The sequence below is a fragment of the Hippocampus comes genome, unplaced genomic scaffold (assembly GCF_001891065.2).
Source record: "Hippocampus comes isolate QL1 unplaced genomic scaffold, H_comes_QL1_v1.1 scaffold22, whole genome shotgun sequence".
Lineage (NCBI taxonomy): Eukaryota > Metazoa > Chordata > Actinopteri > Syngnathiformes > Syngnathidae > Hippocampus > Hippocampus comes.
In genome coordinates, this window is record NW_017806175.1 from 5146551 (window position 1) to 5163541 (window position 16991).

The 16991-nt window shown below is 41.9% G+C and overlaps 2 protein-coding genes across 13 annotated transcripts in view; both read left to right on the top strand.

The window, feature by feature from the left end:
- Positions 1–3391, top strand: part of dab1a (DAB adaptor protein 1a) — a 179895-nt gene extending 176504 nt beyond the window's left edge. For all 10 annotated transcript variants that reach the window (XM_019896686.1, XM_019896694.1, XM_019896685.1 and 7 more), the window contains one exon: positions 1441–3391. In XM_019896686.1, coding sequence (XP_019752245.1) covers positions 1441–1488 — 48 coding nt within the window. In that variant the 3' untranslated portion in view covers positions 1489–3391. The remainder of the gene's footprint in view (positions 1–1440) is intronic.
- A 1215-nt stretch (positions 3392–4606) lies between these two features.
- Positions 4607–16734, top strand: LOC109532066 (FYN-binding protein). 3 transcript variants are annotated; one of them, XM_019896683.1, is made up of 19 exons: positions 4607–4848; positions 6388–7508; positions 7586–7725; positions 8353–8523; positions 8669–8963; positions 9030–9127; positions 9484–9512; positions 9596–9630; positions 10046–10220; positions 11546–11705; positions 11784–11907; positions 12477–12511; positions 12607–12676; positions 12754–12800; positions 13502–13571; positions 13664–13735; positions 14661–14683; positions 16276–16309; positions 16647–16734. In XM_019896683.1, exons 1-19 carry the CDS (start codon positions 4840–4842, stop codon positions 16723–16725), a joined length of 2787 nt encoding a protein of 928 aa, XP_019752242.1. In that variant the 5' UTR covers positions 4607–4839; the 3' UTR covers positions 16726–16734. The 3 variants fall into 3 exon arrangements, with proteins under 3 accessions (XP_019752242.1, XP_019752239.1, XP_019752240.1); XM_019896680.1 differs by having other exon boundaries at positions 4608–4848; positions 12601–12676; XM_019896681.1 differs by having other exon boundaries at positions 4608–4848; positions 6391–7508; positions 12601–12676.
- The last annotated feature ends 257 nt before the right edge of the window (positions 16735–16991 follow it).

Genomic DNA, 16991 nt, shown 5'->3' on the forward strand with positions numbered 1-16991 from the left:
CCGAGCCGTCTTCACGGCAGCTGGAGTGGGCGACTGTAATTATGTGTAGAATAGCAAGCGGCCGTGGCGAGCTCGAGAGGCAGACGCGATGAGTCACGATGGTGTTTCATGGCCGCGAGCGGAGGGAATCTGTGTGACAGTATCGGAGTCAGACGTGGGGGACTCCAGTCACGTGACTCAAGTTGTTTGAGTTGAGTCAGACTCAAATGCCCATTTTAAGACTTAGCTGAATGTCGGGCTTGTTTAGAAAATACAATACGAAGACAGATTTTGTCCTGACTAAAAAGACGCATGATTGTGAATGTATTAGTACAGCTACTTAACACAAATACCACAGAGGGGCGACTCCCAGTCACGTAACTTGACTCAAACTTGAGTCATCATTTTCAGGACTTGTCACCCATGAAAGACTTTTGGTCTTCAACACAGGATTTTTTTTTTTTTTTTTTGTAAATCATTCACACCAATATGGCAATCCAGTACAGTGAGTATTCTGTGATAAGCATTGTTGTGATTGTATGACTTCACTTGTGACTTACTTGATCCAAGCCACAACTTGCTTGCAATTTAGAGGCAACTCAAGCCTAAGAGCAGTAGAGGTACGCACATGGTCTACATGGCGGAACCAGGACTGATTCGATGGAGTCAATGCAGGAGATTAATGTCCTAAGAGTACATTTATATGGAACTGCAAGATCTCCACTTGCGGATGATGATACCTGCGCCTCGCTCAAATCCACCGAAATTGTGTAACACCACCCGCTCCACAACTTAAATCTGCTTTTAGCTGCTCTAAAGATTACTCTCCTTCCAGTCATCAAATTGTCAGGTACGCTATGTAAAAGAAAACACCCACGCTCCAGACTATACAACTGAGCACACATTGCGCTGCCTTTGAAAATAGAGTCAGAAAGTTGAAGACTTATTCAGACATCGGGTCCAAACAAGAAGGTTGCTCGTTTTAAAAGAGCTAATTAAGTTGGCCACCCGATTATTGGGTCAGGCACTTCTTAGTGTGCGGTCTTGATCACATATTAAAAATCATGCCGGCTGAGTGATGAGCCGCTTTGAAGCTAGTGTGCTACTCCCACCCAGTGGTCACTTAAGGAACAGAACAAGCATTCCTTTTTTCTTTTTTTTTTTTTTTAATAGTTTGGGGTCTTATTTCCTGGGGGTTTTATGACATGAATAGGTAAGATTCTCCAAAAAAAAAATCATACATTGTCATTTGTGTGAACTGTTCACCCTGCATGAGCTGAATTGCATTTGTTTTCAATTGCAAGCATGAGATTTGAACCCTGAAGCTCTCAACTTTGAGGAATAGGTGCTCACCACCCAATCACTGTGCTGCTTAAACTTTATAGATAGATAGATATACGCCCCCAAAAATAAAGGAAACAATGAAACAGCACAATGTAACTCCATTTTTTCCCCCCCTAGAAGAAGAAGGACCCACTGTACGCCCGCATCAACAAAGGGAAGAAATAGAGACACACGGGAACAGCAAGGCAGCCGGGACCAGCACTGAGAAAACTGAAGGAGGGAGAGAGCCCCCCCCCCCCACCACCACCACAACCCCCAAAACCCCACAGTTGTGTGCGTGTGTGTGTGTGTGTGTGTGTGTGTGTGATCATCCTGGCTCCTCTTTGCTCACTGACTCCAGGCAGGCCAGGTATCCACACGTCTAGACTTTTCCCACCCTCGCTTATTGCTCTCCTCGCTCCTTCCTTGGCTTCCTCTGCCATCTTTGCCGTCTGCGTAGACTGTCGCAGAGGCCCGTCGTTGGTTTGACTCGGGTGCAGAAACAAACTCTGGGAGCTCCTCACTCGCCAAACACACGCAAACACACACACACACACACACACACACACACACACGCACGCACACAGACACACACATCAATACAGTTGGCCCAACCCTCCCGGCAGACTGATTTAAAAGGACCAGAACAATGTGGAAGGGCCACAGAGTTCATTCTCTATAGCTTTTTGTACAATACTAATGACAGGAGATTAAACAATGAAGAAAAGAGTCAATTGAAGAGAAATATAACATGACATTTTCTTTTCTTTCTTTCTTTTTTTTTTTTAAATTCAAAATTGAGCCGCAATGTGGGGTTCAGCTCTGTAGGGAGTTCTGTCGAGTGGCTTTAAAGGCATCTGGATCATGGGGTTTGCCATTTTGTAAAGAAACATGACTCACCGTCTCCACCGTGTCACATCTCTGTGCCATCAAATAGGGAGGCTTGCAGTTATGCAAATGTTTGAACCCAAGCAATAGCCACATGCGTTTCCCCGGGTGTAGTCCAATGCTTGGCCACCCTTTTCTTTTTACAGCTCCGTCTTGCTCATCTCACCGCCTATGGAAGCCAAAATGAATCTAAATTAAATAAAGTGGTTGAAATCCATAACATTTTGATAAATAACAGACACATATAATATGGCCATTAAATTGTATTATCAGGTAATATGAATGTTCTCCCCGTGCCTGCGTGTGTTTCCTCCGGGTACTCCGTTTTCCTCCCACATTCCAAAAACATGCACGATAGGTTAATTGAACACACTAAATTGTACCCAGGTGTGAGTGTGCACGTAAACAGTTGTTCATCTGTGTGTTCCCTGCAATGAATGATGCAAGATTCGCTGGACATGTCACTCATAATAGGACACATGAAAAAGTCAAGGACTCAAACCTGAAACTGAAGAGGAAGTCGGCTATTTTCTTTCAAGGCGGCCAATCCGCACTTGGATAACACACCATAGAAACTGGAGAACAAAGTCAAATCAGCCCCCAAACGGAAGCGGCTATCCTGGACAGATGGACGACGCGAAAATTGTCAAGCTTTATAGCGTAAGCCATTAAATGTGTCTTTGATACCTCGCCACAGAAAAAGCCCGTGCAAGGCACCCGTTCATCACTGCTTGTGTGTGATTGGTTTTTATATTTACTTCCATGATTTAATGTGAGGAAACATTCATTGGAAACCAATCCTAGATTAGTCGGCGTCCATCTTTCGAGGTTGCACTGTGTTCTACTTGCCCATGTGACTGCCTTCATCCAGCGACTCCCTGATTCATGGCCACAGTCTTTTTCAAGTCACTTGTTCGGGACCCTGATGTCGATGATGATGATGATGATGATGATGATGTTCTAGAGATGACTTACATAAGAAAAGGGAACGGGAACATTGCTAGATTTTACCTCAGCTAACAGTTTCTTAATGTAAATTGACATTATTTTTATCTTTACGAATAATTGACATTCTGCAGTCGCCGTTTTCAATCATTTTTTTATTTTCTCTCTCCTTTATTCTTTTTTTTAGGTTTGTATTTGCTCTTAATTTCCATATATCAACCATGTATTACTGTTCCAAATAAACACATCTCAATTACGTTTGCTGTTGGCTGTAATTTGTGCTTCAAGTACTCTTAAAATGATTTTTAGCACATGTAAACAGAGTGTCAAAAGATCAAAAAGTTGCGCTTGTGGTTATTAATGAAATACTTTATGAGGACAAGCGCGAAAAAGGCACAGATTTATTTTTTTAATTTTTATTTTATGGAAACAATAGCCAAATGTAGTGGTTTCATTTTGATTGATTCAAATGGTTTTGATTTATTATTGATTCATATATTTGTATTCATAAATGTGTATTATGTATAAAATTGTAAATTATATTGAATGCATTCATCCATTATTATTTCGACGAACTCAAAGAAGATAATGGCGTGTCCAGTTTGCATCAAAAGCATTTTTGCTCCCATTTTTCATGAGCTTAACTCAAAGAGCCAAGACTTTTTTTCTCCAGTAGACACACAAAAGGCCCATTTCTCTTATTGTTCAGAAATCTGTCAAAAGCCGTTTTGATGAGTATTTCTCCTTTGCCGAAATAATCCATCCAACTAACTCACAGGTGTGTCCAATACAGTAAAACTGCAAATTTTAGAGTGGCTTTTTATTGATGGCAGTCTAAGGCACGACCTGTGCAATAATTATACTGTGTATTCAGCATCTTGTGCTCACCAGCGCAGATTTAGAAAGATTTGTTAACTATATTTGCAAGAAAACAGGCCTTTGATGTTCAGCTCATGAAGCAAATGGAGCAAAAACCAAAGTGTGGCCTTTATATTTTTGTTGAGAAATGTAAAATAAGTCACTCAAGCCATCAAATGAAGCGAGCGAATTTCCTCCGAAATTTCAAAAAATATTAACAAATGAATCCTGAAAATGGCTTTGTGGGGAAAGTATGTAATGTGCTCTCTATGTATGTTATCATTGAAGTAACTTGTCTTCTGCGTTACAAGCCTGGAATGTTGCCGAACCACTTCGGTAAGTTTCCCCCCCCCCCCCGATTATTTTTTTGGTCTACTTCTTTTTACGGGAAAAAAAATAATAATAATCTGAAAACAAATCATTTTAAAAAGTGTTATAAATACTCCAAACATTCATCCTTTCTTTCATTTATTTGTTAAAAAAAATAATAGCAATAATAAAATAAAAAACATGCGCACCAGTAGCGAGGTTTTGTGACGGTGACAAACCGGCCGAGTGACATTCCTCTCAGATGAAAAAAAAAAAACAAAAAAACAAACATCCAAACTCTTTCGAGAATTTGTCCTTCAGCAGACCCGTTGGACGGGATAGGACTGTTTTTGTGTGTGTGCTCGTACTTGCCTTCATTCCTCCACGGGAACTTTCTTAAGTGTGCATGAGAGTTGTGTGAGAAGTTTTACTACAGTGGTTTTCATTTTTAATGGTCGATATGTTGGGGCAACAATTAACATGAGAGGCTAAACTGACTGACTGGTCGTGCGTACTTCGGAAGGACCTCAAAATACGATGGCTCAGGTGCGTTCTTTCACAATCTGTCCTCATGGAGACCTGACATCGACAACAAGCGAATGTACATGATCCTTTGTCATATTGTTGCTGTGACTGAGCCTCAAATGAAGCTTTAGTCAAGCTTGTACTAAATATGTTTTGATCATTTTTTTTGAGGGTGTGTGCAAGAGAGAGGCGGCACGCCACCACGGTCTGGATGTTTAAGAGGGTGTGTGGATCAAATATTTTGATATAGGCTTCTATACACTCACATGTTTATGCTCTAAAAGAGAGATTTCCAAACGGTGGTGCGTGTACCCCCCCGGGGTGCGCAGTGTAAAATCAAAAACGGTGTTAAATGTCTGACTTGACTTTGTTTTTTTTGTCACATGGTTATTTTTAATGTGTGCGCAAGGGACAGGGGATGTGCCACCTCAATCTGGATGTTAAAGGGGCTGCGTAGGTTAAAAAGGTGCAACTTCAAATCAATGATAGCAAATGGCGCTGAACTTTGAGTGGCAAATTTGAATTATGTTGTCACATTACATTTTGGGGAACTGGAGAAGGTGTGCCAAATCAGTCTGAATGATAAAGGGGGTGCGTGGCTTAAAAATTGAAAGAATATTTCAAATGTGCAACTTCAAATGAATTTTATCTCTCCGCACCTAGCTTGTGGTGGCTAATTTGCATTATTTTTGTCACATAACTTAATTGGCATGGATGCGTTGTCTCCGTCGGGACGCTGAAGGGGGTGCGTAGCTCAAGAATTTTAACATTTAAAAAATCCTAGCAGTCATTTCTGTGCTGAAAAAGGATATTCCTAAATGTGCTCCTGACACGACATAACGTTAGCTGGAGCGCTGCATGACCAGCTGGTTCTTTATTTTTCTCTTTTTGTTCGTCAGAAAAGGGGTACGCCTTCCCTGTTGAAAAATTGGGCAAGGTTGCCTTGAAGCGGAAGGCAATCCCAAAAATTTCTTCACAATTAATATGTTCTATGCGCCTTCACTCGTCTAAACACGGCATTCAGATTAGTTTTGTGCAATATGAGTTAAGCAGCAAAATCCACGCGTTTTTACCCATCTCAGGTGTGGCCATTTTGCCACTTTTCGTCGACTACAAATGACCTCATAGTTACTCACAGCTCATGTGACAACCAATCACGGATCACCTGTTTTCTGAAGCTGAGTCATGATTGGCCGTTACCTAAGCGACTGTCGTGTCATTTTCAGTCGACAGCACGTGGCAAAATGGCTACCCCCTGAGATGGACAAAACCAGCTTAACTCATATTCCAAACACAATATTAATCAGAATGCTGCGTTTAGACGAGTAGGGCTGCAGAGAACTTAGAGTGTTCTTGTCAAGAACATTTTTTGGGGTTGACTTCCCAGATAAGGCGTAAAGACCGTTTTATATGCAAACGTGACAGTTTACAAGTCACCTGGAGATAAGCTTTGTCAGCCGAACAAGGGACGCGCCCCTTTGTTATCAAAACAACGTTAAGAGTACAATGCTTTCAGCTCTTGCAAGTGAGGTTGATATTTTGCAGTTCTCTTTTCACCAGCAGACGATGGACTTAAAGGCCTTGAGGGCGAAATTCCAAGAGGCTGACGTCCTGTTGAGGGAAGCCGGAAAAAAACCCACCGTTCCAGAGAAACCCAAGACAGTCCCTCCTCCCACCAGCCCCAGGCACTACCTCCCGGCAGGGGCCCGCCCTTCCCTGCTAACCTCCATCAACCAGACCCTGGAGGGAAGGACCATCATGGCCCCCAGGGTGGTCTTTAAGGATGAGAAGAAGGAAAGCAAGAAACCTCTCATCAAGAAAACCTCGATGGACAAGAACGACGTGAGGCTTCAGATCGGCAAAGAAAAACTGACCAAAGGAAGAAAGGAGCCGCTGGATGAGAATTCACTGTATCACAAGCTGAAGAAAGACGGCGCTAAAGACAAGAAGCCTCAGCTGGTGACCACCGGGCATCTGGTGTCAGAACAGGCTCCCTCTCACGTTCTTAACTCTAATAAGATGCAAGATTGTCTGGCTTTTAAATGGCCTCCAAAAAGTAATCTGGACGAGGTTCCATCCGATCCCATATTGGACACGCCCACAATGGACAGTCCTGTACTCGCTGCGCTCATCCCGACACCTCCTGAGTTTGACGACGTAAAACCAGAGACGCAATTGATTTCGCCAAACTCTTTATCCTCACCCAATTCGGATGTCGCAATGTCCTTCTCTCCTGGCTTCACCCCGCGCCCCTCCTTCATTCCTGATATTCCAGCTCCTTATCTCCCATCTCCAGATCATGAAATGCCACTGGAGATGAAAACCCCACCCCTTCCCATTTCCATACTTAACCATCAAGGTAAAATTAGCCGAGTGCAACCCCCTCAACCCGTCTACCACACAATCTCCATCCCACCAACTCAAGCCTCCTCCCTTATGCCGTCCTCTCCTGAGCCTGCACATGGCGCTCCGGGCGGTGTAGGAGCTATAAGTATCGAAGCAATGCTGAAGTCCCGGCCCCCGACCCCGCTCGAAGATCCCCTGTCGTCTCTCGCAGGTTCAGTTTCAGCTCTCTCAGTCTTAGAGAGGGCCGAAGACATGAGCCAAGTGAGGAGGTCCAACGCGGGCGACCACAGAATACTCAGTGCTCTACAGAAGGCCTCCAGGAAGCTCAACACCGAGTAAGAAATACACATCACGACATTTATGTCTGAATGTTAACAATACTAAGAGTTACGACTGACATTTCTGGTCTCAGCTCTCAGACAAACAGTTCCGTTTCCAGTACGCCGCCTCCCGAGGATCTCCACCTACCTCAAAGCCCCAACTTTTCGCTGACAGACCTCCCACCCATCGACCTCGACTCTCAGGCCACACAGCACAACAGTCTCAATCGTGGTAAGTCCTCAGCAATCTCCTTTCTTTCGGGCTTTCCGTTTGAGAGATGGCCTCATATGTTATCAGTGCGGTATAGTAAACTGTCTGACAATCAAACGCGCGGGATCTGTGCTTGATTGGACTACCAGTCTCCCTTTAAGTGATATGATCAAGGCTGTTTTTCCTGACTGATGTGTTATTTTCGTAAGAACTGGCAACAAGTGAACTGAGTCAGTCACGACGACATAAGGAATTTCTCTGAAGTTGCAAAGAATTTTGTTGCCTTTGGTGAACCATAAAATCCTCCCAAAATTTACCCATACTCTGATTTCTAGTTTTGTCAAGAGATGGACAAATGTTGTAAAGCAGTTTTACTGCAAAGGTGAACGAATCTATACAGTAAATCTGAAGGCCAAAGTTTGCCATGCAATCACCTCCCAACAACTTTCTCAGCTGGTTTGGTTTCCTCACAAATCAAATTCTGTCACTCCCATGAGCTTACCCTACAGGTCATCCACCACTGAACTTCCTCTGACTGCATTCCATTCAAGGCATTAAATGTAGTGAAACGCAGTCGTCGGATGTCAAGCTTAACAGAAGAGATAACATCAAGAAATTTGGAATTAATGAGGTAAAAACTGTGCCCAGGGCAAGCCTCTGCGACGTTGGACGTACCGGAGCTGTTGGATGTTTTGCCTCCTCAGCCCAGGAATGTCCCCTTGGACCAGGCTTCTCTAGAGGTTCCTCCAAAGAAGCCTGCCAAACCAGTCATCAAAACCCCCAACTTCGACCCTCCGCCTCCGCCAATAAAGTACAACAGTATGTTTACTACTTTTGGACTTGAAACCAAATGCATGTATATGATGTTTGAAAAGAATTTACTCACTTTTTGACTGCCCATAACAGTTTTTTTGGGACACACTGTTTTAACAGCTCTCTAATGTTGATTTATGTTGTACCGAAGCGATCCCAGTGCCTTCCAAATTGCCAGAGATGCCCTCCAACAATGAGCCAAAGTTTGGGGGTGGGACTGCTGATGCAGTTTCTCAAGGATTGGTGGTGTCCCAATCGGCCAATGGGGAGTACAGCGGTCCAGATATTCCAGACGGAAAGAACCTTCCACCGTTAGATAACAACGGTATCATGCTAACGGGCCCCAAAGGACTGCCGACGTTTAACAGCAAATTACAGGACCAGCCGCCATCGTATCAGGCAGACTCCTCCTTCCCTACCTCGCTGGACGGTCAAGCAATGGCAGTGTAAGACGCATGATTGAAATGTTTTTGATTTTTCTCGAGTTTTTCACTTTTCTATTTGTTCTGCAGAAATCAAGCTCACAGCAACAACTACCATAATGACGTTTACTCACCTAATAGGAAAGCAAAGACTGATACGGGAAGGAAAAAGAAAGGACCTCCAAAGAGTAAGAACTCCGAGAACTCAAACTGGAGAGTGATAGTCAATGTTGCGGGAGATGGTACGCTAGGTATCTGAAATCTGTGTAGGGTACAATGACAGACGATCAAGGCGTTCTGGAGCGTCAGTACTGTATATGTTCTCTTCAGTTAAGAAATGATGGTGTTTGGTTATGTTCTGGGGCTGCTTTGCTAAACCCCACCGCTAGTCTTGAATCTGTGATGGATGCGATTAGTATTAAGACGAGCAAGAGGATTTGGGACGAAAGGTGGCTCACTTATAAACATGAAGACTGTTGTGTTGTATCGTTGCATCATGTAAATGATTCATAATGAAATCACTGCAATGGCTCTTCTATCACAGATCCATACGCCGAAGCCACTCGGGAATCTGTAAGTGGATTTGTTGATAAAAGTGTGCCAGAAAGCGTCTCAATCAGATGTAGACTGAATCAAGCCATCTGTATTTTTTGCAGAATGAAGGCAATAACAAGACAGGGTGGTTTGGAAAGTAAGGCCCTCATTTTTTTTTACTATTGTTATCATCATTTATATTTCTGGTATAGTTTAGCATTTTGCTATTTTACTGTTATTTTCAGTTTGTTTTTTATTTTAAGATATTTATTTATTTTAAATTCTAGTGTTAATTGCATTTTATTTGTATTTCATTCAAATTTTTATGTTGTATTAGTTTGATAATGTATATTTTATTTGTTTACTTTTTATTATTTTGGTTTTGATTACGATCATTTTATTTGATTGTATTGATTGGTATTTTCTTTGTACTTTATTTTTATATCTCAATCAAAATTTCTGTCAATTTTTTTTTCATTGACTTTATTGTTGTATTCATATTTTACTAATTTACTCTTTACAATTAATTGCATTTCAAGTTTTACTGAAATGATATCTCCTGTGGTGGACAGAGGCGACAAGAAGTCCACGTTGGTGGCAGAGGGGCCCGACAGCAAGGAGCTGAAGAAGCGAGAGAAGCAGCGGTTGGAAAAGGAGAAGAGGGAACTGAAGGAAAAGCAAGAGCGGGAGAAGAAAGAGCAGAAGGAGCGGGAGAAGCGCGAGAATGAGATCAAGAAGAAATTCAAGGTGAGCTCAGGGCGGCAGATGACGCTGTCGTGAAATGGGGCGGTTGGAAGGTGGCGGCCTACAAACCTGTCGGCATTCATTCCTCCCGCTGGACCGGCTGAGCCCGTAGGTGGGAGGGGATTTTATTGCGTCGCGGACATGACTTCAAATGCAACATGCTGGCCCAAAAGCAGACCATCACCATGCTATTCTGACTTCCTTGCTTCCACTTCAGACCTTCTTTTGCTTCTTCCTTTCTGATCTCCTCCTTTCCTGAAACCTATTCCTCTGCCTTCCATCACATCGGGTTTTTTTATTCGTGCATCTTTCCTTCCTTTCCTCCTACTTCCACCTAAGGTCTGTTTTTCTTTCCTTCCTGAACTCCTTTCGTTCACTTTAACCTCGAATTCTGACTTCCTTACCTCATTCCTTTGGCCTGAGGTCTGTTTTTCTTCTTTTCATTCTTTTCTTTCCTCCCATCCTACTCGCCTGCCTTCCATCCTTACCTCATTCCTCCCAACTCAGACCTACTTGCTGACTCCTTTCTTCTTGTATCTTTACATCCTTTCTTCCTTTTCTTAAACCTGCTTTTATGCCTTCCTTATTTACCTTCTTCCTTCCACTTCAGACCTTCTTTCCTCCCTGACCTCTTTCTCTCCCTCTTACTTTACTTTCTGCCTTCATTCCTCACCTCATTCCCTCCACTGAGGTGCTCTTTTTCCCTTCCTTTTTCTCCACCTTCCGTACCATTTCCTATACCTCTTCCTTCCGACTTTCCTTCCTTCCTCTCCTCTTTTTTCCTTCCTTCCATCAACTCTACTTTTTATTCATACATCATACTCATCCTTCCTTATTATGCTTAAATCTGCTTTTCTGCCTTGGTTCTAGTTCGTCTGTTTTTCTTCTTTCCCCCGATTCCTTCACTTTAACCGACATTCCTGACTTTGTCATGTCCTTCCTTCCTTCCTTCGGCTTCGAAGCTCTGCTTTTGCTTCTTCTCCTTCGTCCTGCCTTGTTGCCTTTTTTCCTTACATCTCACTTTTGATTCGTTTCCCCCCCTTCCTTTTCTTTGACCCTTCTGTCTGCCACCCTTCATTAGTTCCCCTCCCTTCTTTTCCTGAGACCTGCTTTTTATTTTGCATCCTCCCATTCTTTGCTAAAACTACTTTTCTGCCTTCTTTCCTTGGGTAACTATCAAATAAATACTGTTTTAGAATGCACTTTCTTTGTTCTTGACTCAAATTATACAACATGAGTTGTTAATCACAGTACCTTGAAGAAGAAGTTACTTTCAAAAGTGTCTGCCCACTTTAAGCCCACTCTCACAATGTGTTTATCTGCCTTAGATCACAGGTTACGAGGAAGCCATGTACCGGGCAACGGTTACCGTGACAACCAAAGGACGCAAGGACGACCTGCCCGTCCAGAGCGGCGACAACATCAGCATCATTCGCACCACTAACTGCCCAAAAGGAAAATGGTTGGCCAGGGACTTCGCAAACAACTGTGAGTCACACGACATTAGAACGTGCATGTTCCTTGAACCACGAACGGAGTCTTGATGGGGTTATTTGTTTTCTTTAGACGGGTATGTAGCGGTGGACCACGTGGAGCTGGACATCAAGGAGATGCTGGAGCTAGGGAAGAAAGCATCCAGCATTCATATGAGCAGCCCAGTGGAAACGGACATCGCCATGCCGGGAAGTAGGTATGTGGAAAGAAAGAAAACAGCCATACACTTCTGCTTATTCCATTCAGTGTAATCACAAGCCAAATGTGTATATACACAGTCTGCAAAAAAAAAAAAGGGGACAAAAAGTGGACAGAAGAGGCCATGCCTTTTATTGCTCGGCAATGACATGTGCTGGACGGCAGTTAAAGGTGCTTTTTGAAATGAAAAGCCAATTTTCTTCACATGTTTTATTCTCAAAATAAAATGTTCATTGTGAGCTTTAGAAGGAAAAAAAAAGCAAAAAAAACTAATTTATGGATACCGGTCATGCTTTTTACACACACAATAAATATATATTTTAGTAAACAATTAAAAATGAAAGCCAAAATATTAATGAGAAATTGTCAAAGAAGCAAACTTCCAAGACAATGACCCTAGCATACTGTCGCTGTCCAACATGCAAAAAAAAAAAAAAAAAATCTCTTCAATCTACATTCCCTTTATCATGTAAACAACAAAAGATATATGCCTTCTATTGGTTGACGATATGTATTTTAGTCAACATACATTTGTTGGATTCATGATTTCATTTTCCCCCCTACCAGGACTTCAAACCACTACCCGCTATCAGCCGAGAGCTGTAAGTGTTTTCTTCTTGTTTTTGCTGTTTGTCTTGATTATAAATATGTTGACATTAGAGTCACTAGACACGAGTTTAATGTTTTCTAGTCTCAGATGACAGTGAGGAATGGACCGCCGATGACGAGGAAGCGCTCTCCTCCCCGACGTACCCACAGGCGCCCCTGTGAGTTCACGCGAAATTTGGCTTTGTACTTATTGTTGTTGCTTTTACTCATTTCCGCCCTCCGTGCGCCATTGTAGCTCCACCAGTCTGAGCCACAACCACGCAGTCTCCATGCCAGACATAGGTACCAATCACTCATATTTCTATTTCTTAGCGCAGTGGTGCCCTGGGATACGAGTTTCATTTGTTCCGAGACCACACTTGTAACACAAGACACTCGTATTTCAAATCATAATTCCCTGCTGAAAGAATGCAAATGCCATTATTCTGTTCCGGCACGCCTCGTCATGTTTTTAATAAGGAACATAGCAGTCTTAAATATTGTACTTTGTAATACATACAGAAATAATAATGAAAAATACATGGAGTTGGAGTCTGCTCCTCAATAAGATACAGTGGTATTAGTCATTCTTCGCAGAGGATAAAGAGTATATATCTGTGAGTATTATATTATTTGTCTGTTATACTCTCTGTCCTTTGGAGCCACTTGTCTATGTCGTATCCTAATTTGTATGAGCAAGAAGCTAGCAGACTAGGTCAAAATATTTTGAACGCATAACATGCAATTCTGTTCTGTTGATTTTATGATTAGACATTAAATTTCAGGGGGGGTAGCAATAAACAGCTTGAAGTCTCTTTTTCCCCCCGATCGATGGCGTGTATCGAAAAACTCTCAAGTCAGGTCGCTTGTATCTCAAGGTATCACTGTATTCTCCTATCCCATCTAAGCAGGAACAACAAATCCCAGCATGCACTGCATTTACTAGTTTACTACTAGTCTACCTGACTGTGTGTACTGACAGTATTTCTTTGGCTTCCTCAAAGCACACGCAGACCTCAACCTTAACCACCAGCACAGGCGCAATGACGTCCACGCAGGCGGCACCAATGTCCAGTGAGTTCACTGCCTCCTTTCACACTGACTTGTATGATTTATCTTGTATAATCTGTAAAACAATGTCTATGTTTTGTGTCACTTTTGATCAGAGCCAAGAATGAAGCGCTTCAAAAGTTGGCTACATTTTTCCAATCATCCAATTCATTACAGCCAACGGCCAGGTAGGCCTGATGCACTCTAATACTACCACAACATACCTCAATTTGTAGCGGGTCCCGGCCAGCTTCCCACTGGCAGATATAGAGGCGATCTGTTGACTGGTGTGCGCTGGAAATATGAGAAATATAGCACATAATTCAGCGACGCGGGACAGCTGCTGCTCTTTCTCCATTTATCTTTATTTACATATTCATTTTAACTTTTGACTGCAATCATGAGATAGTTGTCGTATCGGCTTTACATTGAGGCGCTGGTTAGTACCGTAGTTGGATATCATCGTACAAAATTATCTATTCACATCTCAGTGTGCCCCCGTACATATCTACCAAAATTAAACTTAATTGTGACCTAGATTTATTAATATTTCAAGTTAGAAATGGTCTCACAAAACAAATTAAGTTCATAACTTGAGGTTCCATTGTATTCACTTTTTACAACAGATTAAGTCTATCTTGCAATTAAGACATATTACATTTGCACTTAATGAAAACAGATTGGAATAATTATAATGGCTGCCTTCTAGCTTCTCACCACATTTGAATGATGAACTAGATTAGAACATTCTTTCCCGCTGCACTGTACGGACGCCATTTTAAACAAGGCTGTAGCCGTAGTCATTGCTAAACTGGTTAATAGCATTGGCCCCATTTGATTACACACAATTATAGTCACATACATTAAAAAAATGAAGTTACGAACCTGGAAATCTAAGAAATATGGCACATAAATTAACGACGAAGCACATCTGTTGCTTTTCCTTTACTTTGATGATAAGAAGCCTCATTTCCGCTGTCCATCGCGAAGTCCCTGTGAAGCTGCGGGCGTGTGCTGCCACCTAGTGTCTATCTTGCAAAACAACATACCGAAAAAATCGCAATACAACATATTGTGCCACAATAAACGACTTTTTTGTTTTTATTTTTACAGCACCAGCAATGAACAAGAAACAAGTAAGTCATCCCTCAAAATTCATCTTTGTCCAAATGTATTAAAATCATGGAAGGCATAGGAATAGGCTTCACAACGGAGCCCATTGTGCTGCCCAAGTTGAGAGTTCAAAATCAATTAGGTCGTTTCTAAAACGTTGAACAATGATAACTAAAAAGTTAGTGAAGAGAGAGTTCAAAATCAATTATTAGAAGATTTTTTTATCAGTACAGTTCTAAAACAAAGGAAAACAAATATAAACTGTCTTAAATGTAGCCAAACGACACCTAGAAGTTGGTGAGAGATAATTCAATATTTATAAGGTTGCTTCTAAGACATAAAACAATTAGAGTATACGGAAAAGCTGCTGAACAACAATGTAGAACAATGCTACCGAATGTGGTGTTGAAATCATTTTTTTAAACATCAATACGGCTGTTTCTAAAACAAAGGATAATTATATGAAAAGGTCGATGACGGGATGGTTCAAAATCGATTGGGTTCTTTCCCAGATGTTGAAAAGTGGCGTGTGTGAAGTGTGTGAAGAGGCAATACATAGTGTAGAGGCGATAGATAGTCTAATTCAATAAAGTCTGTTGAAAATTAAGACATTTCACCAACTCATTCTAAATCAATCACATTTTAGTCGGGTGCAGTACAATTACGGTGGCCCTGAAGGATAAAAAAACAAAATAAATTAGAGCATAAGTACTGCCAACCCACAGAAATCAGGAACAATAACAACGAAAACATCTCACACGAGAACAAATAAAAACTGTACAGAATTCTTGTTGGGAGAGCGCAAACTTGGAGGTATGAAGAAATACCGATTGCAGGAGCACTGAGTGTGACCTTTTACCTCTCGTCTAGTCTCAGATGCGGTTCAGGTTGATGTTGAGTTGCGGCGGATGAGTAGAGGCTGACTTGTTTGAAGAGTTGCCATTTGATGTGCTCCGGCAAAAAAAACACGACAAAGGCCATCTTGTTTGGGAGTCGAGCGCTCACACAGGAAGTTCCCCAGAGAGGAAAACACACACAAAAAAGTGTCTTTTGCGAAACACAAACATCTTGGGGAAATTCAGGTTTCTTTACCTGATGCAGAACCCCGGAAAGTCACCTCTTGAAAAATTGGAAGTCGTACAACCGCTTTTCGTGATAAACGCTGATTTTAGGTTGATCCAAGTTTTTTTTCAAGAATTGTTTGAGTTTAATTTCTTTTTATTTTAACGATGGGTTAAGCCTTGGCTAGGTCTTGAAGTCAGTTTCAAATTCGGGATTCAAGACTGGATTAGTGTTTCCAAATTATGGTTCGAAATGTGGCTTTCCAGCCCGGGTTAGGGTTTTTTAAGTAAAGGTTTCAAATGTGGGTTTCAAGTTGGGCTCTCCAACCGGATCATTGAAAATTGTACCAACTTGCCAAGCTGACATTTAACATCGCTAAAAATCAAATCAGCGACCAGAAATGATTCCAAAAGAAAACATTGAGAAAGCAAAAGAATCAAGATATCGTCAATGAACACCTTGCTGACAGTGTCAACAATCGTCCTTCGTTTTCCCCTTGGCATGTTTGTTGGGCGTCACTTGCCAACTAACGCACCTTTACTTTGCTCTTCAGGGCCTGTGCTTGGCAGCCAGCATGTCGTTCACCAGTAAGTTACACACGCACACAAGTAACTCCAGGGTGCTGCATGAGAAAATAAAAGAAAATTGTCGGAAGTGATCAAAGTGTTATTAGTTACTTATTATTCGCTACAGGTTTGGTTTTAAACTTCAGTCGCCATGTATTCTTCCTCTTTCTATGTTGTATCATGTTTGTAATAAAGAGGAAATCGTCGACGGCGATTTTCATCATATGAGACGGAAATGTATGTTGTGAGACTTAAGAGGAAACCTTCCATAACTCAAAATATAACAGGTGTTGCATTTTGGAAGTAAACCTGTCCAACCATTAAAAAAAAAAAAAATCTGCTTTGTTTTTTGCCGCAGGCCTCAGGCAATGGATTTCGAACATCCCGATTTGCTCATTTTACCTCCTCCAGAGCTCTACGCTGACAAGAGCAAGTAGAAGAAGAAGGAGAAGACGACGACGGGTGAGGGTGCATCCAAACTGCTGTCGCTGAGGATTGAGTGCATGTCATCTGAGGTGTTTTGGTTTTTTTTTTTTCTGTTTTGTTTTGCAGCAGGAGGGGGGCGCCCTTCTTCACACTGTGACACCTTCCCCTTTTTGGACCTTCTGGATGTTATTGTTTTTTTGTTATTGTTATTTTTCTTTTTTTTGTAATTATGTGCACTCCCAAGAGGGTGGACTTTCTTCTGGACGACTATTTTGAG

What these genes read in the sequence shown, in the direction of transcription:
- LOC109532066 (XM_019896680.1), top strand. An exon ending in TCCAGGAAGCTCAACACCGA is followed by an intron (nt 7,509 to 7,585) that starts GTAAGAAATACA and finishes TTCTGGTCTCAG; the next exon opens with CTCTCAGACAAACAGTTCCG. An exon ending in CCGAAGCCACTCGGGAATCT is followed by an intron (nt 9,513 to 9,595) that starts GTAAGTGGATTT and finishes TATTTTTTGCAG; the next exon opens with AATGAAGGCAATAACAAGAC.